The following is a 23,597-nucleotide window of genomic DNA, read 5'->3' on the forward strand; positions in this document are numbered from 1 at the left end:
TTACATTCATATCCAACATTCATGATACTCTTCGACCTTATTCCGAAAGGATGCCTTTGTTGTCGTATCAGGAGAGCTTCTTGTCTTACATGGAGTGATGGAACAAAGACCACCTTGATGACGTCCGTCAGAAGGATGGGTCAGCAGGTGGTCCCATTAGTCGGTCCCATGCAGGGTGGGGGGGGGGGGGTCATAAAAAGAAATTCAGATTGCTTGAGGCTCAGATGATTCATGATTCATTTCATGCCAGAGCCAAAGGGTTGGTTAACTCGTTTGAAAGTGTTCAGCTTTCATCCTGGTCTATTGATTGTCTTGCTGCAAATATTCATTTTATAACACCGCACTAGAAGCAACATGTGAATGTGGACAATTCCACCAACGTTTTTTTTACCCAAAGGTGACTTGGGTGCATCACAGTTTGTGCCATTTCACACTATCATATAAACTTCTTTGTGACTTTGTGTAATTGCATTTGTGATCCAGGAAACCCAGGAGAGATTTCCAAATCTGGGTCAGATGGAGACCTGGGAGGAGCTGGGGAGTGGCGAAACAGAGGGCAGTGCCACAGATTGTGATGATGAAGATGGATGTCAAGCCTCAGGAGACGGTCAAGACAAGACCTGTAAGTAACATGCACACGTGCCCCCGTACCACCACCCCCCACCCACCCAGCTGATATAATCAACTGTGAACTATCCTTAATTTGATGGTTGCAACCTTTAAACAGTGTGCATACATTTTCATCCAAATTATATGTAGCTCTCTTTAAAAACATCCCCTGTGTCTCCCACGGCTTTTCAGAACTTGACACAACAAGCCAGTTACATATTTTGCATTTAAAACACACAATGCAGTGTGTTGTTGTTCAGGCTTGTATTGGCTTTGATAGAAAATGTTTGATCTTTTACAGAAGACTCAAAAGGGTTCCAATAATAGTTAAGTAAATCCACCAGGATTGCAGCTGAAATACTATTCAAATGGTGGGGGCCATGTGTGCAACACATTTAGTTATAATTATCATAATAATAGTAATCATATTATTATTGACTATTAAGAAAATTAAAAAATACTGGAGTATATCATGTTGCAGTCAGCATTCATATTTTTATTTGAATATGAGATCAATATTCTACTATTTGAAAAGAATGTTAGGGGAATACAATTTATTGCAACAATAAATTAATTCTAATTCTGGAAAAAAAAATTAAGTGAGCAGGTTTTACCATGGAAGGCACCAGAAGACTTACAGGTAGTTTACAGCAGCTTGAGAAAAACAAAGAAAACCTGATTATCTACCTTCAGTTATGATTAAGGCAAAATGAATAAATGTTTAATTTCAACAGTGAGAGTGTCAAAAAAGTCAAATAAATTATTAATGAATTAGTACTGTCAAGAAATAAAAAAAAATACAGATTAATTAACTATAATCTGTAATAATCAATCTAATTAATCTTTTTTTAATCTCACCTAAAATTGCTGAATAATGCCATTTCTAGGTATTTTCATTTAAATCCGTTACATTATTAAGGCAGATCAACAGATTGATATACACAACTAGTCTTTCTTATTATAATAGTGTATAACAAAAATAGTAGCTTCATAAAGTAATTTATAGTTTTTAGCAGACTTAACCTGTTACAACCATAGCAATTTACTGTACGTTCCTGTGTATTTGAAAATAACCTGTTGGGAGTCTATGAGTTCATGCTAAACAAGTCCAAATCCAAAAATAGGCAATCAATATCCACTTCAGGGTGTGACTGACCGTTGTTTTCCACCCACAACAATCCAAGCTCAAAAAACCCAAGGCAGAAAAAGTTGTATCAAAATGTTAAGTTTAAATTTGATTTGACATGCCTGAATTAAATGTTACTTTTCTTCATCCTATCTCAAGGAAGCATCTTCCAATCCCTATCCTCACTGTCTACACAGTATTCTTTTTACCTTGTAGCGCTACAGAGCAATCAATGGCCATTACCGTGCCAGTTACACGCTGCCCTGGACAAATCCTTTTGACACTCTTCCTTGTTGCCATGTGGATGCAACATGTTGGCCTTCCTTGGAGCTCTATAAGTATCCTAACAGCTGAGAGAAATCAATCAAAGCCACTGTTTGAGATTTACAACACAAAACCCTTTAGTTTGTGCATTTACGTTTAAACCAATCCCCTGGTGAGGCGTGGAGCTCATTCAAGGTTTGTCGTCCGTTATCACTTGACTAAAGTAGTCCAGTTCAGTCATTGGAACAGTTTTGAGTTTTTTGGGAGTTTTTTTCTGTAGAGATTGCAGACTCATTGTGATGACTTCCCCAGGTCTATTTAAAAGGGGGCATGACCGCCCATTGTTCTGGCAAGGGAGACTTCATTAGCAAACTAATGAACATTGCTAATCTACAGAGAACAGACTCAGTGTGTCTTTTATCGCTTAGATGTGATAGAAATGCTGCAAGTCTATCTCATGAGATAGGATGCCTCTGTCTCCGCTTGCTGGACCTCCTGCGTATTAAATATAATATAAAAGGAATTAGTCATATTTCATGCACTAATCCAGTCAGTAATGATGGGCTTTGTGTTTGAAGTAACCTGTTGTGTTTCATGGTTTCACTTTTGTGGTTTCACCACAATGGATTTGCAATAATGCAATCAAGATGTGATTGAAGTTTCTGAAGCGGATTGAAGTTTACATTTATCATTTAGGAACATGACATGTCATTTTGTGTACTTTCATTTTCAGGGACACAGAAACATTTGGGAAAAGTGTAATACAAAACTACGTGCAGACTGTATAGGGCAGGGGTCAGCAACCCACCGCTCCAGAGCCGCATGTGGCTCTTCGGCCTCGTTGTTGTGGCTTCCTTTCGAAAAGTATTTTTTAACACCCAAAAATACGTATCTTTGTAATGAGGTTTTTAAAAATCTGACTTTCTTTGAGACCCTGAATGAACCCTGGCTGAGTTCTGACTAGTGAGCTCGAGGAATGGAGGGGAAGCAAGTGTTTGGCTGCCTGCTTTGGTTGGGATGTTACAGGTCGTCCCACCACAGGGTAGACTAACCATGACTATACCCCCCACACCCTACCCCCCAAAAGGAACATTGGAGTTTTTAATTGTGAGTTAATTGAGTTTTTAATAAAATGGCTCTTCTGACAGTAAAGGTTGCCGACCCCCGGTATAGAGACTTGTGGTGTAACTGTGTTAGTTAGCAAAATGATTGCTTGAGGACCTCATAGAGTGGTGACGGGTCTAGGGGAGAATGACCACCATGTATTAACACCGTGACAGGAGCGTGTTTTGAAAATTGAGCCTGCTCAAAGTCTGGAAAATACGGATCTGGTGGGTGTTTGATACCTTGTGGTTCTACACCTCCGGGTTCAGGTCTGGACAATCCATTACCATTCATCATCTTGGAGGTGTGTTTGGGTTCGTTATCACATTTAGAACGAATCTGCCACGCATCCCGGTAGTATTTTACCTTGAGAAGATACAGTGTAGTGAAGGTTTTGTTTTCCTATCACTTAGACTTTTAGAAACTTGCAGAAAAACCACACCAGTAGAGGTGAAAATAATGTGGCGATACAACTGCCTTCCCCTCTGAGGGAGGCCGTTTGACAGTCAGGTAAAACATTAAAACTTTCTAAATATAGCACACAAGCTTGACAAACCAGACATACAACACCCTCTACCTCCTGATCCCAAGGTCTGGCTTTCTCTAACTGAAGATGAAACCTTCTGACATGCAGGTTCATTCTTTTATTGGGGTAACAGCAGCATCCAACAAAAAAAAAACCTTCGTCTGAAAGAAGGAATCTTTTCATTTATTGAATTCTTAGTGCCATTGGAGCAAAAGGCACCAGCCGTTACTGTTTGCTGTCAGCAGCTAACATTGCGGCTGTACCCGCTGACCGTTTCCAACTTGGCTGGTTAATGCACATGCAGTCTCCCTCTGCAGCGTTGCTTCATCCATGCTTGGCTGTCATGTGGCTGAATTAATGTCAATATCAAAAATCATGGGATTGTGGGGAAATATATTTCGTAGTATGCATTTCCTCTTTTCCATAGCACTGTATATCAATTTCCCAGATTCACTATAAACAAATTCAAGAATATATGAATTAATAAGTCATGTTTTGTTGTTCAATTTATTATTCATCCAAAAATATGCATATTGAAGCAAATTATATGTACGTATTGTTTGGCCTAAATTAAGCATAAAAATGGCTAAAAGAACTAAATTACATACAGTCTGTAAGGCATTCATAGGACACATTCAAAGACACTGGGAATGATGTATTGATGAATGTAGTATATATGTAGTATAGTATATATGTAGTATAGTTTGGTTACTTGGTGTGAGATATGTTATTGTAATGTTCGTTGAGACACACAAATGTCAGACTTTTATTGCAGGTTTGAATTTTACACATTGTGAAATTTCACAAAAGCAAACAATTTGTGTTATACTTTAAATATATCTTTTTACAAAAAGCTGATTTTTTTTTTAGTTTGGAACTGATATTTTCCTGAAACTTACCTGTGTTACACTGCCTATTATTAAAGAAGAACTGAAATTTCATTGGGGCGGCACGGCGGTCTAGTGGTTAGTGCACAGACCTCACAGCTAGGAGACAAGGGTTCAATTCCACCCTGGGCCGTCTCAGCTGGGATAGGCTCCAGCACCCCCGCGACTCTCGTGAGGAAAAAGCGGTAGAAAATGAATGAATTAATGAAATTTCATTGGCTTGACATTTCTCACACAGCTCATTGCACCCTACAAAACACTGTAACTTGCAGGCAAAAATGGGAAAATACATAATTTGAACTCACTACAATTTGCATGTACAGTCAGAATCCATGATGTAATGCCTGCTTAATCGTGATTCACAACCTACCCTTGCCCGGAGACATGTTAGTGTACTTTATGTGCCAACTACACAACGCCTGCACATTAAGAGCTGTCATGGCCACAGCCAGGGGAATAAATCAGTGAATCTGCAGTGAACCATATCCTCCCTCTCTCCTGCAGCCTCTTCTGTGGTGCATTTTGTGGCATGTCTACTGTATCAGGGGTCTCCATTGGCTGAGCTATTTATTTGTAGATGGCTCATTAATGTATTAATGAGCAGGAGGTACAATAACTGACGCTCCACGATGAACAGTGAGCTAGAGCTAGAAGACTGGGAATCAGACAGTGAAACAATACTTTGCCTGTTTGTTGCCCTGGATGCAAATTCCTTCACTGAGTGTCTGCCAGCATTTGGGTAGGCCTTCACTACAGATTTGCCAAAACAGGCCTGGCAAAGGTGTTACATGTTAATGAAATCAAATTTACTGGAAAGCAGATTAGCCTCTGCAGCGGGTGTCGAATTAATGCATGGATAAACATTCTCTGAAAGAGATGTGAAGCAAAAAAGGGGACTGTGGCTGGTGCTGCCGGGGAAGTGGAATTCTGTATTGGTAACAAACACCATCTGTCAGTTGGTGAGCTCATCATCAAGACTGCGAAGGCATTGCTTGCACATTGGCGCTTGGAACATTTGTATTGTTTACTGTACTTCATGATAGTTTTGTAATTCAATAAAGTTCAATCATTCATTTTCTACCGCTTTTTCCTCACGAGGGTCGGGGGTGCTGGAGCCTATCCCAGCTGTCTTCGGGCGGGAGGCGGGGTACACCCTGGACTGGTGGCCAGCCAATCACAGGGCACATATAGACAAACAACCATTCACACTCACATTCATACCTATGGACAATTTGGAGTGGCCAATTAACCTAGCATGTTTTTGGAATGGGGTAGGAAACTGGAGTACCCGGAAAAAACCCACGCACGGGGAGAACATGCAAACTCCACACAGAGATGGCGGAGGGTGGGATTGAACTCGGGTCTCCGAGCTGTGAGGTCTGCGTGCAGCCCTTCAATAAAGTTGTGAAAATAAAATATATATGTTTTCATTCATTCATTCATTTTCTACCGCTTTTCCTCACAAGGGTCGCGGGGGAGCTGGAGCCTATCCCAGCTGTCTTCGGGCAAGAGGCGGGGTACACCCTGGACTGGTCGCCAGCCAATCACAGGGCACATATAGACAAACAACCATTCACACTCACATTCATACCTATGGACAATTTGGAGTCGGCAATTAACCTAGCATGTTTTTGGAATGGGGTAGGAAACCGGAGTACCTGGAAAAAAAACCCACGCACGGGGAGAACATGCAAACTCCACACAGAGATCGCCGAGGGTGGGATTGAACTCGGGTCTCCGAGCTGTGAGGTCTGCGTGCAGCCCTTCAATAAAGTTGTGAAAATAAAATATATATGTTTTGTTTGATTTAATTGTTCCATTATCATACAAAACACAAAAGATTGAGGACATGGGGCATAATTCGGCAACAGAAAAGATAATAGATTTCGAAGCTTACTGAGGGTTTTCCTTTATATGTGATTCATTCAGCAGTAACAGTGACTATATGACGAAGGGTGAGCTGTCATACACATTTAACTGCTGACTCTGACTCTGCAGTTGGATGTGCTGCAAATTGGATTTGATTTTATGAATATAGCCTCACAAATGTTTTATGAGTTATCATTGACATACAGTACATGCAAAATACATTCACACTCAGAGGTGCACAGGGATTGCATTTCTGTTTTGAGCGGTTACTTGGTTATCAGCCTCAAGCTCACTAGTCTAGTGAGACCGTATGTATTGAGTGAAAAGTCGGGAAAGGTTACAAAGCATGCCTTTGGGGATTTGGCTCTTGAACACTCTTCCAGGGCGAGGATGAACCGAGATACCTACCTATCCCAGGTCCAACGGAGCCAAACCCCTTGGCACTGGCGTGCTTAAGCACCACCTGGCCAACAGATGTATTGGCTGTGTCGTGATATGGATGTTACCAGTATGACTGCCATTTCCCTTAACCTTTCATGTGGAGTTTAGGGGTCTGAATGTTGATGCTGCCGTGTAAGCTCAGGCTTTAAGAAGGAATAAAGACAGCTTTGCTGAGTCAGGAAAAGGATCTGGTCCACATGTGGATTTGGGAGGGGTAATTCACTTCAGTACTTTAGTATTACTGGTGTCCAAGTCTGTTTTCCTCTGATGACCATTCACTGGTCTTACATTGTTTTATTATAATAGCTCTATCCAATCATCCATTCCATTGTTTTTATACTATCTTCCTTCTTGTCTTTCGCCATAGCTTGGCACGCTCTGTCCCGTGGTTTTATGGCACAGAGAGGATATTTAATCTGGAAGGGCTCCCTCAGTGCACAGTCATCAAAGGATAATGGTTCTCATTAGCCAGCATCATCATTTCCTTTATAAGTAGCATTAGTTAAGCCTTTATGATTGAGGCCCTGCAGCATTTCTTGGGGACACTGGTTTGGACACACCGAGAAATATGTGGCAACAGGTAATTAACCGGAGGAAGAGTTGAGTTACTACGAGACATTTGCATAATTGATTCCAAGGTGTTAAGATTTTTGAATCGGTGCTTGGAACATTATTACATAGTACCAAGAAATGCCAAGAATGTACTCAGAAAATGTGCTGCAAGGCATTTGTTCATTTAGAAAGAATCTTGTATTACAAGTGCAGCCTTTGTAGGAGTAGATTACATTTTGAAGATGGTTTCCAGAGAGTATCGGGTGCCGGTTATAACTCGAATTGTATTGTCTGCATGCGGTAATGATAATGGCTTTATTTTTTGGAGACATGCTGAACAAGTTCCATTGAGTAACGTCACATGTTTGAACTTGAAACCAATTCAACACACCCGACTTAGAAGAAACAGAGCTCTTCTCCATGTCCCAGCAATTACGAGTATATATGTGTATATATAAATATATGAATGAAGAAATATATAATTAGCTATAGAATAAATAACAGGGTTTTTTGTTGTTGTTTTTTTTTATAATAGGCTGCATGGTGGGCATGTTTGCCAGCCACACAGTCAGGAGCTCTGGAAGATCTGGGTTTCAATCTCCGTCAGGCATCTCTGTGTGGAGTTTGCATGTTCTCCCATGCATGGGCGGGTTTTCTCCGGGTACTCCGGTTTCCTTTCACATTCCAAAAACATGCTAGGTTAATTGGTGACTCCAAATTGTCCATAGATATGAATGTGAGTGTGAATGGTTGTTTGTCTATATGTGCCCTGTTATTGGCTGACCAGTCCAGAGTGTACCCTGCCTCTCGCACAAAGACAGCTGGGATAGGCTCCAGCATGCCCGCGACTCCAGTGAGGATAAGCGGTATAGAAAATGGATGGATATCAGACAGTATGGTTCTCAGCCATCTTCTTCTTCCATATACCCTGTAAACACTAGCTGTGTCCCGATGCGATACTGCATGTCGATCCTATCATTTGCATTGGCTTACATGTACAATCTCTGATACGCTCTGCACGCTGATACAAGCAGTCCATTCCAGATTCTTCTCCAGCACTTCTATCCAGCTGTGCCAGATCCAGCATACATATCACAGCAGGCAGGACCCACATCGGACGAGTGCCCGTCACCCCTATCGATTATTACTGACTGTCGTTCTCTCTTTGAGTAATATCACTCAATCAAGCCTTTTCTAACATTCCACACTATAAAATAAGTAATACATGCATATATGAATCGTGCTGACATCGGATCGGATTGATATCGGTATGTTTGTTAAACTGGCTCATGTTGCAACATTGAGTTACTTCCTGACATAACACCCATATACACTTTACCACTTTTCAGGCCAAGACTAAACGTTTCATCTGTGATATATCCCCTCTTCTGAGACCTGACCAGCTCCAGCTACTTTCTGATTATCCTAGTTTATTTTACTCTGTGTTATTAATGTCTATACCCAGAATTATCTACAGTGCACTCAGACGGAGGAGGTTGTGACCCCATTGAGTTTCTTGAGCACAACACAACCCACTCAAAGTTTTTGTTACCGTTGTAACATAGTGCTGAACCAAAATAAGCAGACATTCCGCAGATATTGGAAAACAGAGTAGATGGATAATCAGGGATGAGTCTGAACCTTGTCTCACTCGGCCTGTTAGGGTCAAATAGCACAAGGTGAATGAAATAAAACATGGTCTTGGAGTTTTCCCTTTGGATAGAATTCTCTGTGATACAGGTACTGCAAAACTTGTTTCTTGAAAGTCTCACCTGAAGTCAATGTTTAGTTACTTAGCACTGCATGAGTGGTACAATAACGGAATTCCGTACCAATGTGTTTAGTATAGACTCAGTGACTAACTGGAAGTCAGTCTGATGTAAAGTGTGTTCTAAATGTGTGTGTGCAGTCATGCTCTGCGTGACCCGTTGAACTATTTTGTGTTGGTTCTCCCCATTTCCTGTTCTATTTTGCAAGCAGTTCCTGTTTTTTGCCATTTTGCGGTCACCTTTGCTCTTTTTTCAGGGAAGCTGCAAGTCCCAGCTGGTGGCAATTGGCAATTAGTTGGCTTCTTCAGGAACGTGTGTGGCTTGTCCCAGGGCTGGTTCGTTGTGGATGTGTTGATGGCGTTGGACGCATGTCCACTTCTATGTTTTGATGCTATCAGCTAGACTGTCTATTTTCTTTCCCTTTTTCCACTTTGGAAGCACCCTATTGTGAGTCGCTGCGACTACTTGTGCTCGTATTGAAGACTTTTTTACCTGCACTACGCTCCTGTGTCTGCATCCTGGGGTCACAACCATGCTAAGATGTGACAAGTCATTTCATTAAATGGTCTTATTGACTGAAGGGTTGTGAAAGCCTTTGTCATTTATCCATAATTGATGTTGCAGTATGAGGGGCGGGCTGGAGTAGCCCTGGTATGACCTGATTGGAGATCAGATAGGATGGGCACCAATAGCATATTTTGTAGTAATTTAAGATTCTCATAGATTACAGTGTACACTCTGACAGCAGCTTCGACGCATGGAGGGACCATTAATACCATCGGTACCATCACACCACATTGTGGAAGCAGCTTGTCGCTAAAGCAGTTGCTCATTGCTGTCACCGTTGTTTTGGTCAGGAGGGATGGGAGCTTGGCTTGGCTGGGGTTGATGCAGGACGGAACAGGAGCTTGCCAGAGCGGTTTGTTTATACAGTAATCCCTTGTTTATTGGAGTTAATTGGTTCCAGACCTGGCCATCATTGGTGAAGACTGTGATATGTGAATTTAGTAGGAATTAGTGGGATAAGCCATAAACATATCTTCTAGCATCTAGTGCCCAACCCAGTAAACACCTACCTGCGACTCCTTGAATTTTAAACGAGAATGTCAGGTTGAGCTGTTTTTTATCAGGCTTCTCTGTTATGGAATCATCTTCTTGATGTAACCTGGGGGGGGCAGATCCACTCCTTTCTTCTGATATACCTCCCTGTACCTTGGCCTAAGATAAAGACTCTCCTGTTTGCTCACTTTTGTCTATTTTATACCCTAAAGAAACCGGTCAAGACAGACAGCCACCCACAGAGTCTGGGTTCTGTTCAAGGTTTTTCCTTGCCTCCGTTGCCAAGTGCTTGCTCATGTGGGGTTCAGTTGGTTTCTCTCTTCATTATTGAGGAGCATGTTAATAGACCGACCTCATAAAATGCCTTGAGATAACATTTGTTATATTTTGGCACTTTATAAATAGAACAGAAAAGGTAAATGTAAGGAAAAAGGGGGAAATGTATAAATAAGACTCATGGTGTGTGTGTGTAAACATGCAAACATGGTTTAGTAATAGTAATATAATAATAATAATGAAAAACTGTGAGAGGGCGAAGCTGCAAAATTCAAAATTCTTTGAATTTAAAATAGACTTAAATAACTGGCATGTCCAAAGTGTAAATATTTAGTGTAAGCACCATTGTAATCCAGCACTATCTTAATCTTCTTGGGTATGGAATTCGCCAGGGTTGCAAAGGTTGTTACTGTAATCCTCTTCCATGATGACATCACTGGTGGAGCTGGTGGATGTCAGTACTTTTGTTACATGTTCTAAGTGTCGGTCTAATTTAGGATGTTAAAGGAAAACTGCACTTTTTGGGGAATTTTGTCCATCATCCTATGACATGCATTGCTAGCTAGCTCATACTAACTTGTTTCCCCTCATTAGAATGCAAAGAAAAGGGAAAGAAACACATGTTCATGTTTCACATGTGGATTGTGAATGATGGGCTTCTTCTATCTCTTTGGGCTTTGCCTTTCAGGGTTCGCCACAGCAAATCAATCTCCTCCATCCAACACTGTATTCCGCATCTGTCTCTCTCTCTCACACCAACTATCCTCATGTCCTCTTTCACTACATCCATAAACCTCCTCTTTGGTCTTCCTCTATGCTTCCTACCTGCCAGCATCCTTCTACCAATATACATATTCACTATCTCTCCTCTGGACATGTCCCAACCATCTCAGTCTGGCCTCTCTGACATACTCATGCTTGATCCTATCCATCCTGGTCACTCCCAATGAGAACCTCAGCATCCCCATCTCTGCTACCTCCAGTTCTGCTTCCTGTCTTTTCCTCAGTGGCACTGTCTCTGGACCAAACAACATGGCTGGTCTCACATTAGTTTTGTATACCTTTCCCTTCATTGCTGAAACTGTTCTATCACATCACGCCTGACATTTTTCTCTACCCGTTCCATCCTGCCTGCACACGCTTCTTCCACCTCCTTTTCACAATCTACATTGTTCTGAACTGTTCAGAACTTCAAGTACTTAAAATTCTTCACCTTTTGTATCTCTTCTCCCTGGAACCCCAGTCTTCCATTGTGAATGATGGGCAAAATTCTAAAACAAGTGCAGTTTTACTTTAACATTTGGTGTCAGCACCACAACGTGTAATGAAATCCACCACCTTGCTTTTTTCATTTGCTGGCACTTCTGATGATACCATTCCACAAACACGGCATCACCCATAAAAGAGGAAGCAGACCATTTGTCCCATCATTAGTCTGCAGGTGGTTGGGGGGGGGTGTTGTGGAAGAAGAAAAGGAAGGTGAGCCAAAACGATTCCCAGTGGATCCTTGTCGAGTCTGATTCTAAGTCCTGAGTCCTGACTTATTGCCTCTATCGCACATAAAGGTCGGTTTTGTGATTTGATTGGATTTGAAGATTCAGTCAGTTATGCAAGAGATTACATCAAAGTATCCAACTCGCCCCCTCAAAATCAAACATTTATAACATCACAGCACAACTTTCCCCCCCATCCATGTGATTCTCAAAATACTTTGAAGATAAAAAGGGAAGTAACTTAGATCAGTTGAATTCATAGGAGATTTGTCACGTGGGGTATATAACAAGACTTCACCTCATTTGCGGATTCTTACCGCAGTACAGGCTTGAGCCGGCAGCACCCTAATGATCAGCTAGACTCACAAAATCATGCTTTATCCTTCACGCATGTCTGTCTGAGAGGACAAACCTGCACCTGCCAAAGCTCTTAGGCATATGGTGTTTGGGTGACCGTGTGGATGGCTGTACTGTCATATTATCGAATTGGGTGCTCTGGAGGGGAATAAGAGGCATTTTCCAGTTGCAAATTGGCAATTTCGGTACAGAACCTTTTTTTTAAAGTCTGTATTGACTGGTGAAGGTCACTGTCCTGCCAGGGCCCCTATGCTATTTGTTTCTGTGTGTGCATAAAGGAGTAAATCTTAATCCAGCCAAAGAGTCCAATAGTCTAATACAGCCAGGAATGGCACTGAGCAGTGAACAGATTCCGGCGCAGTGACCCTTGCTCTGTAGTTGCCATGACACTATGCTTGTTGCTAGGTTAGCAACTGACTTGGATGTGTGCCACATCACTGGCCCAGTACCCTTGCCCTTTTAAAACCCCTTGGTGGCCCATTCAGAACCCATGTATGAGTCTCCGACTCCCAAATGAACCATTCGAAAATTCATGCACAGTTAAGTGTGTTGCTTTGAGTACAAAATAGAGAGGTTCGTTGGAAAGGATGCAGAGCCCCTTGCTGACATGACACCACATGCAAAGACAGAGATGGATGGCCGCTAGCATCCTTTCTTCCATTCTCTAACTATACCTCTTTGTTTGGACTTGAGTCCTTATTTGTTCCTGAATCATAGTTCTTCATCTTATGAAGGCATTTTGGACAAGGCCCTTTTGTGTTCCGATCCAGAAAGACATGGTTGGATGAGCTTGCTATGGAAGATCAAGTCCGTCAAACACCCTTGGGATGAAATGGAACACTCCAAAATCTTGTAGAAAGTCTTCCAACAATGCTAGACTTTTCTCTTTTGTTACAACAAAGATATACATGGCCAAGAAAGTGGCAGTTTGACATCCATCCATTTTCCATACCGCTTATACTCACTAGAGTGGCAGGAGTATGCTGGAGCCTACCCCAGCTGTATTCAGCCAAGACGCAGGGCACACCCCGGACTGGTCGCCAGCCAATCACAGGGCACATATGGACAAACAACCATTCACACTCACATTCATACCTATGGACAATTTGGAGTAGCCAATTAACCTAGCATGTTTTTGGAATGTGGGAGGAAACCGGAGTACCCGGCGAAAACCCACGCATGCACGGGGAGAACATGCAAACTCCACACAGAAATGTCAAATGGAGAATCAAATCCCGGTCTTCCCTATCTCCTGATTGTGTAGCCTATGTGCTAACCACTCGGCCAATTTAAGTATTTTAATATTAAAACACTATATTTGATCGCATATATGCTATACAAATGTTATGTTTTATCTCAGAAGAGTAACGTGCCATTAACATACTGTATTAGGTTGGGAAAAGTCTGGTATGTTCATGTAAAAGCGTGGGGTAAATGATATGAAGATATGACGATAATAGACTTAATAGACAATTTCATGGAACAAATATTGCAATTTAAGATATAAATGTAGGTCAGTGCTTCTGACAGTGTTTAGCTAAACCTTCTTTACAAACCACTGAAAGTTGGGCCACAACGTCTTATATTTTGCCATTGGCCAATGTTTGTGACTTCACAAATGGACAAAATTCCCACAGTCGAAAATTATGTCAGAAGTTTTCCAACAATGCCACTGTATAATAGGTCATAAAAATGCTTGCATGTTTGCATAAATGCAACATTTTGACATTAAAACATATTTTTTTACAAATGGACACACTGTAAAATATTGTAGAAAGTATTCCGTAAGTGGAGTTGTTGAACATAGAGTGTACGTTCTTTGAATAAGTATAAAAAAATCAACAAAATAAACACTGGCGCCATCATAAAACATGCACAGTATCTTGTTTCAACATTCACTTTGATGGCATTGCCTGTGTCTTACACTGTATGTGTAAAGCAACTCAGTCCAAATAACTCCACTTGACATTTACTTACATATCATCGGGTCTCGGCCAGATGATAAAACTTTTAAGATGTGTATACACTTAAAGGCGAGAAACCTTACACCACTCTTCTCTTTCTCCAGCTGCGAGTCTGATGGTCTAAGAAGCCAACATTTTGTAAAGGTCATACAAACAAATTAGATTCATGCACTCCACAATATTATAACAAACACTGGCTCCTGCATACATTTAGTTTCACAGCAAATAAGAATTCGGTGCACATGTACTGTGGTACAGGAAAGATCGAGTTGGTTAAATCAATGTACATGTATAGACATCATCATCCATCCATGCATCACTGTGCAAGTTACACAAGTGTCTTATCTTGGAAAAAACACTGCTGTAAGTCACATTCAGTGACCTTGTTGAAAACCCAGATCCACAAACTCCTCTGCGTCCGTTTCCCATCAAATCCCATCCCGTCGCAATAAGATGGCCTCAAGGTCAACGGGGGGGGGGATCTAAGCCAAGATAATATGTGCAGTATGAGGGAGGTGGAGCAATGTTATTGTCCTTCCTCCATCACATTCCCACAATGCAGTAAATCAAACCTCTATCTTATTTCAGGCTTGATGACTGAGCTGAAACATGTCACAAGTGCTATAAAATCCACTAAGAGACAAGGTACCTTATAAAACTCTGTAGAAGATGTGCATGTCATCGAGACTGTACAAAAAATGATTGGATTGAACATGGCGTGTTAGTGGAAGGATTAGGAAACATAACATTCAAGGAGTTTGTTTACAAAAGTAAGTGTCAGATTATTAAAAAAAGTGGTTGTGCATTGGACTAATGGGAGAAAGAATAGACTTCGAAGTTTTATAGCTGCAAGTGCTCAGCCTGGAACAGCTGCAGTAGTCGTCCCATTCCTCGGCTATTGTTGAACCAATAGCGGCAAGTTCACAATACACAGAAAAACATACACTAAATAGCATACACGTTGGGCTGAGTTTGCTTTGGATTTGTCCTATAATAAACCCTTTGCATTCATGCGTACATCAAGGCATAAAAAATGTAACAAAATAAAAAAAAATGAAAACGGAAAAAGTCCTTTGGGTCACTATGCCCCCCAGGAGTTTCCCAAATAACTTCTTCTGTTGGTTATCCATCCCACTCACCTTTCAACCCTGTTTCTCCCCCATCCTTCCTCTCTTGGCTGGAGCCCGAGGTGCAGCTCGTCCTCTGAGCTGTGACCAGACATGTTCCAAGCAGCTGTTGTTGCTCCTTGGCCAATTGGAAATAAAGCCTCCAAAAAAACAAAACACAGCAGCCTATCCATCTGGAGAGGATGACAAAATGAGGCTGCTCAGATCTATACTTCGTTTTCTGTGGTGGATGGCTATCAGTGGATGGCTTTGCTAGGTAGCAGCAGCCTGTGAAAATAAAGAAAAATGTCCTTCTCACAGCTGTGGCACACACCCACTGTGGGATCTTCTCCAAATGATACGGCAAACATTATTGCATGCATATAATAAAGACATCCTCAACATTTTATAGTCATTAGACAAATGGTTTATGACTTATGGGCAATTATTCCCACCCGTGTCCCCGACAAAGACTATTTTGTTTAATGGCACACGTGTTTTTCAGTCCCTTAGAGGTGTGTACCAAATTTCGTAGTGATTCGGCTAAACAACCTGACGTTACAGTGAGTGTTTTGTACAGTGCATTAGTTTGCATGAGAAATGAGGAGCCAATCCAATCCATGGGGAGTTTCTAACAGTGCCACCATGTGGTATATTTGTCAGCCAGAAAATAGCACATGCAACACAGTAAAAGTGTATATTTTTTACCAAATGTTCACCTTTTTGTGTGCAGCGGTTCATGAGTGGTTCTATTGTTCACCTCCACAAACAAATACTGTAGTCATAGCAGTACCTTGTTACCATCTTCATTCATGGGAGTGCTTCATTGCTTCCGACTCAGGTACCCAGCCCTACTTACTCATTCTCAGACATGAGTTTGAAGATTTATGCAAAACTTACCCCCTCAAAAAATGTATGTCTTTGTGCCACCGCATACCCTTGAGGTGATTGATTCCATCTGTCTTAATGATGAGTATTCAATCCGCTGTGAGGAAGCCAAACATACTGTTTTCCTCTACTAACCATCTCCATCATCTGCCTGCCTGCTTTTCCATCTTTTCAGTCCCCTTATTTTCAGGATTTACATATGAGCAGGCTTTATGGAGGGTGGATCAATCTGCTTTACACTGTGTCATTATGGCAGCATCACTTTCCATTATCCTCCTGTTCTCCTGGTGTTGGCACCTCGAGGGTTTGTGTGCATTTATGGACTTAACCACTCTTATACACCTCGTAGTCTTACATTTATGCACTATAATTGAGCATCCACCTGTTTAATGATTAATAACGACACAACAAAGCATTTTACTTTTTTTTAATTGCTACTTTCTTACACCCTTTTATCAGGGTATCAACTGCAGTGGTATTGTACTAATGGGTGGAGCGAGACACACTGAAGTCGGTTGAAGGACAATTGTCTCTTCTGTGCAAACATCACATAAAATGCTGTCATCCATTGTTCTTTGTTCACTCGATTGATATGTGTGATGTCACTTCCCTAGCTGTGACATACAATGTGTTATAAACATTAATGGAGAAGATATACTCTGTAAAAGGTCTCCAACGGGTAGCTTGTAGGCTACCAGTAGCTCAACACCTGATTTTGAGTAGCACACCAACTCAACTCTAAGTAGTTTTATAACTGTTCAATTCAGAAAGTATGCATCGAATGACACATTACCATAAAAATATAGCAGAGATGCTCAATACTACTGGCTTGTTACTGATATCTGATATACAGTGCTGATTTTGCCTGTACCGATATCAGACATATAGACAAACAACCATTCACACTCACATTCATACCTATGGACAATTTGGAGTCGCCAATTAACCTAGCATGTTTTTGGAATGTGGGAGGAAACCGGAGTCCCCAGAGAAAACCCACGCATGCACGGGGAGAACATGCAAACTCCACACAAAGATGCCCGAGGGGTGGGATCGAACTTGGATCTCCTAGCTGTGTGGCCTACAAAGTGCTGCACAGACTAGTAAAATAAAAAGTAAAAATAAAATACAATAAGTAAAAGGTACAAATTGAATTTAATCCAAAAAGATCAAATAAGAAATAAAATAGTAAAATAGATATTAAAATATTAAAAACAAGAAGCAAAGCAATAAAAGTATAAAAAATAAAAACCAATTAAAATTAAAGAAATAACTAAAAGACACAGGACCATACGACTCACTTCAAGTTAAAAGCCAGAGAATAAAAGTGACGAGACTTAAAGCTTTCGATGTTGGGGGCCTTTTTTACTTGGGGGGGGGGGTTCCATAGCTTGGGGCCAAGCACAGAAAAGGCTCGGTCTCCCCTGGTCTTAAGTCTCGTCTTGGGCACCACAAGTTGGAGCTGGCTCTCGGACCTCAGTGACCGCGTTGGATGAGGTCCGAGATGTATTTGGGGGCCAGCCCATTCAACGCCTTATAAACAAACAATAAAATCTTAAAATCAATCCTAAAGCGAACAGGCAACCAATGCAGGGAGGCCAGAATTGGGGTGATGTGCTCCCCCCTTTGGTTCCTATAATAAGAGTAAATGTGGTATAGATAATTTTGCAGTTATAACACCTGTTAACATTACAGTTGGTCTTGCATCTTATTTTGCATCGGCTCACCTCCTCCTGACCACATTTTACCGCTCGTAATTTAGTTTGATGTCAAAGTTCACAAAGCTTTGCAACACCAGCAGCATGGATTTTCTCTGATGAAAAAGACACTCAAACTAGTTGGAAGCCGTGTTGTCTGGACTGTAATTGGTTATTCTGGCAGGAATTGTCTCCCTTAATTAGCCAGCTGGTTAACATGCAGTGATTTAGCATTCTGTGTGTTTGCACATTCGGATTCTCTACACTGACTGCTCTCTGATGAGATGCAGCCCATTATCACTGAAACAATAGGCACAATCAGATTTCGGATAAATGATTTCTTTGTCTATTGTAGACTGGAACAATAACGTAAAAAAACACTGCTGTTAGGAACAATTCCCTCTCTGTAGAGTTTTGCCTTGCACTTATTCCACATACACACCTGGGATGGCTGTTCCATATTTACCATATTGACCATATTTCACCATTCAAAGTGAGAAAAGCTATGCTTACATCTATTTTACAAACCCTGACTTCAGTCCCAGCAAACACCTTTAGGTTCACATTCAACAGAGTGGGTACTGAATGAGAACTATTTGAGAACTACTAATGGTTGAAATACTGTGTCCCTCGCATAGCTCTTTCTTTGGCAGGAGCCAACCACAAGCTATACGTGAACCCACAACACACTTGTCAGCCTATTGGAAATCGCAGCAGGTCATTACCCATTATAAGTCTCACTCACACGGTCATCACACAGCAACTTAACACTCAAAAGGTGCCTAGGGAATATAAAAGTACCAATACGAGTATAAAATGAAACAAAATATATATATATTTTAACATTTTCCCATAATGCATGTTGTCTGAGCAAAGCCACGACCACACAACCACTGCCATTCGCACTCTGTAAGAAGATTCAGCCAACTTTCGCTTTCGCATTTAAACCTGTTTCGGTCGGGAGGGGATTACTAATTGGTCATAATGATTTTCTGCCACGATAGAGCGGTTTGCCAAGTAAATACTTCCTAATAATTCCTTCTCACAATCACAGCATTTTATTTGCCTTATATATATGCCGCGGCCAAAGTCATTGTTTATCATTTATATTGGTGTAAGTCATTTTCTTATTCTTCTTGGAAGTGTCATGATTTGGTCTTGTTTGGTCTTTGGACTTTCAATTCCACCCTCGGCCATCTCTGTGTGGGGTTTACATGTTCTCCCACATTCTAAAAACATGCTAGGTTAATTGGCCACTCCAAATTGTCCATAGGTATGAATGTGTGTGAATGGTTGTTTGTCTATATGTGCTCTGTGATTGGCTGGCCACCAGTCCGGGGTGTACCCCACCTCTTGCCCGAAGACAGCTGGGATAGGCTCCAGCACCCCCCGCGACCCTCGTGAGGAAAAGCAGTAGAAAATGAATGAATGAATGGTCTTTGGACTTGTTTTGGTCTGCTGCCCCCTGTTCCCTCTTTTCTGTCCTGCAGCACTCTCCTGCCTTGTTCTCCTGGTCTGCGCACCTGTTACCCATCAGTCATTAGGCCTGCATATACCACTCCACTTCCATTGTTCCTTGTCAGATTGTTTGCCTTGTCATGTCTCGTCCTAACTGCACATTGCACACTTCATTCTTGCTCCTGACCTTTTGTCTCTCTGTCTTGTACTTGTATTTTTGCTGCCTATTGTCTGTAAGTAGTTGAGCAACTTTTTAAATCCTTATTTGCTACTTTGTACTCTTTTGTTTGTACTTTTAGCTTCCCAGTGACAGATGGTGTCTTTTGGCACTAGTGCCATCCGGTATAACAGGAAGAATCTATACCAGTACACACATTATATAAAAATATCATCCAATCCCATGTAAGTGTTAAGTTGCTGTGTGATGATGTAGCTTTGTTTGTAAGATGACACCATGAGTCAGACTGTTATATTGAGTAATGAATGACCTCCTGAGATTTGCAATGCTTTTTTTTGGCTCTGCCAAGGAAAGAGCTACGCCGACGGCACAGTAGTTAAATTAAGAGTTGTCTCAAGTAAAGGCGATGTCATGAGATTAGAAGTTAGCCAAACTTGTGAGTTTTTTCACAGCTCATGATTGAACCAACTGGTTTTCACCGACTTATTCGTGCCACAATATTCCACATTATGGTGTTGACGTGTACGTCTCCGGTCCGGTGTGTACAAATCTGATTTACGGTAATAAATGTCAGCGTGACCCAGTAATCCTTTGTTATGTGTTTAATAAAAAGGTTGTTTAGATATAAATGTGTATTGTATGTTACCAAAACAGTGATGGAGTTTCTCTCTTGTGTCTTACAGCACATACAAAAGTCTCCAGTGAGGTCGCATCCATCGGGCCTGGATCAAATGGTTCCAAGCAGAATGCAGCCAAGCCCCCCTCGGTTCGGGTGATAGGGGGCTCACCTTCTTCCAACTGGCCAGCCCCCTGCGGCCTTGTACTGCTCCTTGCTGCACTTTGCTCACAATGGACTCTTTTCTGATGTGACTGTTCTTCAAAGAACTGCATATGTGCACACTGACTTTCACATCACATATACGATCTTCATCCTGTTGGATCACCGGAGGAAAAGAAAGACTGTCAGATTGTTGTTCCGGAGCACACACTCGTCACCATGTGTGTGTTTGCTGAAGCCAATTCCATGCACACACATCTCCAAACAAAATCCTCGTTGCTTCCTGTAAGGCTTTCCTCTATATAAGTGGACCGGACATGCGTGCGTACACGCACCAACACAACCTTGTGCCACTTCACTCTCAATGACACACCCATGTGATCACGCAAAGGTTTACCCAAATGCCAATTTACATGACACTTTTTGTTGTTTCATTTTTCCTGCATTTTCTTCCACCCATTCAAAATAGCTCATTCAAAAACATACAGTATTTCCTCTCTGTGGATTATGGAATGCATGATAGATTGATAAAACGATTGCAGGCGCCTGACCCAGATGAACAAAACGACTGATTGTGTATGTTGGCTCCCTTTTAGAATGTAATGTGTGCAGGTGTGCACCCCTCACACACATGGAACTAGGTGTGTATAGTAAGTAATTGTATATAGTTTGGAATGATTTCATGGTGCGTATGATGTTCAGAGTTTGAATGGGTTGTGCTTGTCTGCTCTGAACACACAGGGATTTTATTTCTATGCAAATAAAGCAGTGGACTTAAATGAAGAAGGCAGAAACAAAGAAGCCAGTAGGATATTGATTTCATGAATGATTAGCGTGCATCCTGTGTTGTGTGTTTGCTTGTGGAACTGCACATTAATGCATGTTGTCAGAAGTGTAAAAAATGCATACCTTTTACATGGTTTAGCCAAATAACTAACGACCTTACACACTGTACTTTCCGAACTGTAAGTCCAAAAATGCGTAATGAAGAGGAAAAGAATACACATTCACAAAATTTCACCAAATTCAAGACCAACAAAGTGAATCTGGAAAGGCCTGTTATTCAACTGCACACAGAACAATGGCTGAATATGTGTCCCTAACACATGAACAGTTATTCAGTTATGCAATGCATACAAGGGACACTGAAAAGGCACAATCAAGGTGTCTGTATTTTAATGCCCACAGTACTTTCTAAAATTATAGGCTAACAAGAAAACTAAAAAAACAACAAAAATTGAAATTTTACAAGGATAAAGCCAAATATATTTAGTTGAAAAAGTTGTTGTTGAGGAAAAGTTGTAATTTTATGAGAATTATGTCATATTATGAGGACAAACTTCATTTTAGTCGCAAAAACTTGAAATATTAAATAAAAAAATAGATTTTAAAAAGTTGTATTCATGAAGTTATACTTTTTGAAAATATTTTTGGTGAAAAACAATGTTTTGAAAATTAAGTCAAACCATGATGGCAATTTTGAGGAGAAAATTTAAAATTTATAATAAATTTAAATTTATTTAAATTTATAATTTACAATGTTTAAATAATGGGAAATTAAAAAAACACAGAAATGAAAAAAATATATTCTTGTAATTTTACAAGAATAAAGTGTCATAGTATTAGTGACAAACAAAACAAAATGAAGTTGTAAATTTTGGAGTTGGGATGCAGTTTTTTCTTGAAATGTATATAATTTCTTAACTACATGTGTTCAGTTACAAAATAAAGTATAATTCCGGGGTAAATTAACATAACAAATCAGTGAGTCCATCAAGCAAGCAACTGGTAAGCAAGTTCACCAAACTCCCGATCTCATTCTACATCACTGAATGGCAGGCTAGAGCGTCCTCTCACACCCCTTGTTTTATGTCAGTTGGTGTGGTACTAACATTTAAATACATGTTAAATTGTAAATTAAAGTATAGTTTGACATATAAGCCACAGGACCAGCCAAACTATGAAATAAAGTGCAACTTAGAGTCTGGAAAGTATGCTGCTTTATACAGTATTCTGCTATAGCCCTTCTTAATGACATCATAGTGTATTTATTCCTTCTTCTCAAAATAATGTTTCTTTCAAGCATTAGTCACGATAACAGTAATGCCCCCCTGGCCTACTCTAATGCCGAACGTTCCTTGCAAATCCAGCAGATTATGAGTAAATCCTTATTTGTCTCCATGCAGAAGAAATCCAACAAGCAAGCTGTGTTCCCTATAAACCACATCCATGGCTGTTTGCTGTTTTTTGTTAATTGTTGGAATAGAAGGTACCTTCATGAATGTATGTTCTGTACAACTAGTTACTTTACAGTATTAAAGTGGGCGATGCACATATACAACATTTCAGCTCCATGAAATTGAAATTTTTGTTTTATTTCTATGCAAATATGTTCTGTAATATGGTAATACTGTTCAGTGAAGCATGGGGAGCATTATGCCAATGATGTTAATTGGACAGTTTAAAAGGTGCTAAATTATGCTCATATTTGCTTCAATCTTTTTTCACCTCCTGCAGTTCACTCCCCAACTGTCGCATGTGTATAAATGTACATATTTAAGTAACTGGTCTTGACTTGTTTCTTATTGTTTGTCTGTTTTGTGTTGGCCTGTTACAGTACACCTGAAGTGTTGTTTTTTGTGACCAATCAGCATCCTTAAACGGCAGAACATAAGGTTATCCAAATCTTTCATAGCCCAAGGTTCAAGAAGTAGACTCTCATCAACAGTGTGGTTCCATACATTGCCTGTATGTCAATACACCCTAAAAAGTAGTTTGCCCTAAAACATCTAAATTGTATCATGCTCATACTCACTGTTGAAAACTTTTACCGCGCTGTATTATATATTCATATTTGTCTCATTAAAAAAACATGTCTCCACAGTCAGTGGCATACACAGCTATGCTTTACATTGGACAGTGATCATACACTATGTTCTCCTGCAGTTCTGAGTTATGATAGTGTCTACAGGGCAGGCTGCACTGTCTGACCTTTTTATTCTATTTGCATCCAAGAAACTTCCCTGCTAAACATATCTCTCTGTGTTTGCACCACAAATGGAATGTGCATTCATAGTGGACGCTTTGCTCCCTCAACTGATATGGAGCTGACCTGTTGGCTGCTGGGAAACTTCACCTATTCATGGAGTCCAGGCGCCCTGAATTTGTCTGTGCTGTGGTCATCGATGCCACTGCC

At 40.8% G+C, this 23,597-nt stretch overlaps 1 protein-coding gene across 2 annotated transcripts in view; it reads left to right on the top strand.

The window, feature by feature from the left end:
- The window catches only part of LOC131126483 (glypican-5-like), a 105,663-nt gene extending 82,555 nt beyond the window's left edge, over nucleotides 1-23,108 (top strand). For both annotated transcript variants that reach the window (XM_058069082.1, XM_058069083.1), the window contains 2 exons: nucleotides 484-622; nucleotides 20,307-23,108. In XM_058069082.1, the coding sequence (XP_057925065.1) occupies nucleotides 484-622; nucleotides 20,307-20,488 (321 nt within the window). In that variant the 3' untranslated portion in view covers nucleotides 20,489-23,108. The remainder of the gene's footprint in view (nucleotides 1-483; nucleotides 623-20,306) is intronic.
- Nucleotides 23,109-23,597: the final 489 nt, after the last annotated feature.

Source organism: Doryrhamphus excisus, chromosome 3 (assembly GCF_030265055.1).
Source record: "Doryrhamphus excisus isolate RoL2022-K1 chromosome 3, RoL_Dexc_1.0, whole genome shotgun sequence".
In the NCBI taxonomy this organism is placed as follows: Eukaryota; Metazoa; Chordata; class Actinopteri; order Syngnathiformes; family Syngnathidae; genus Doryrhamphus; species Doryrhamphus excisus.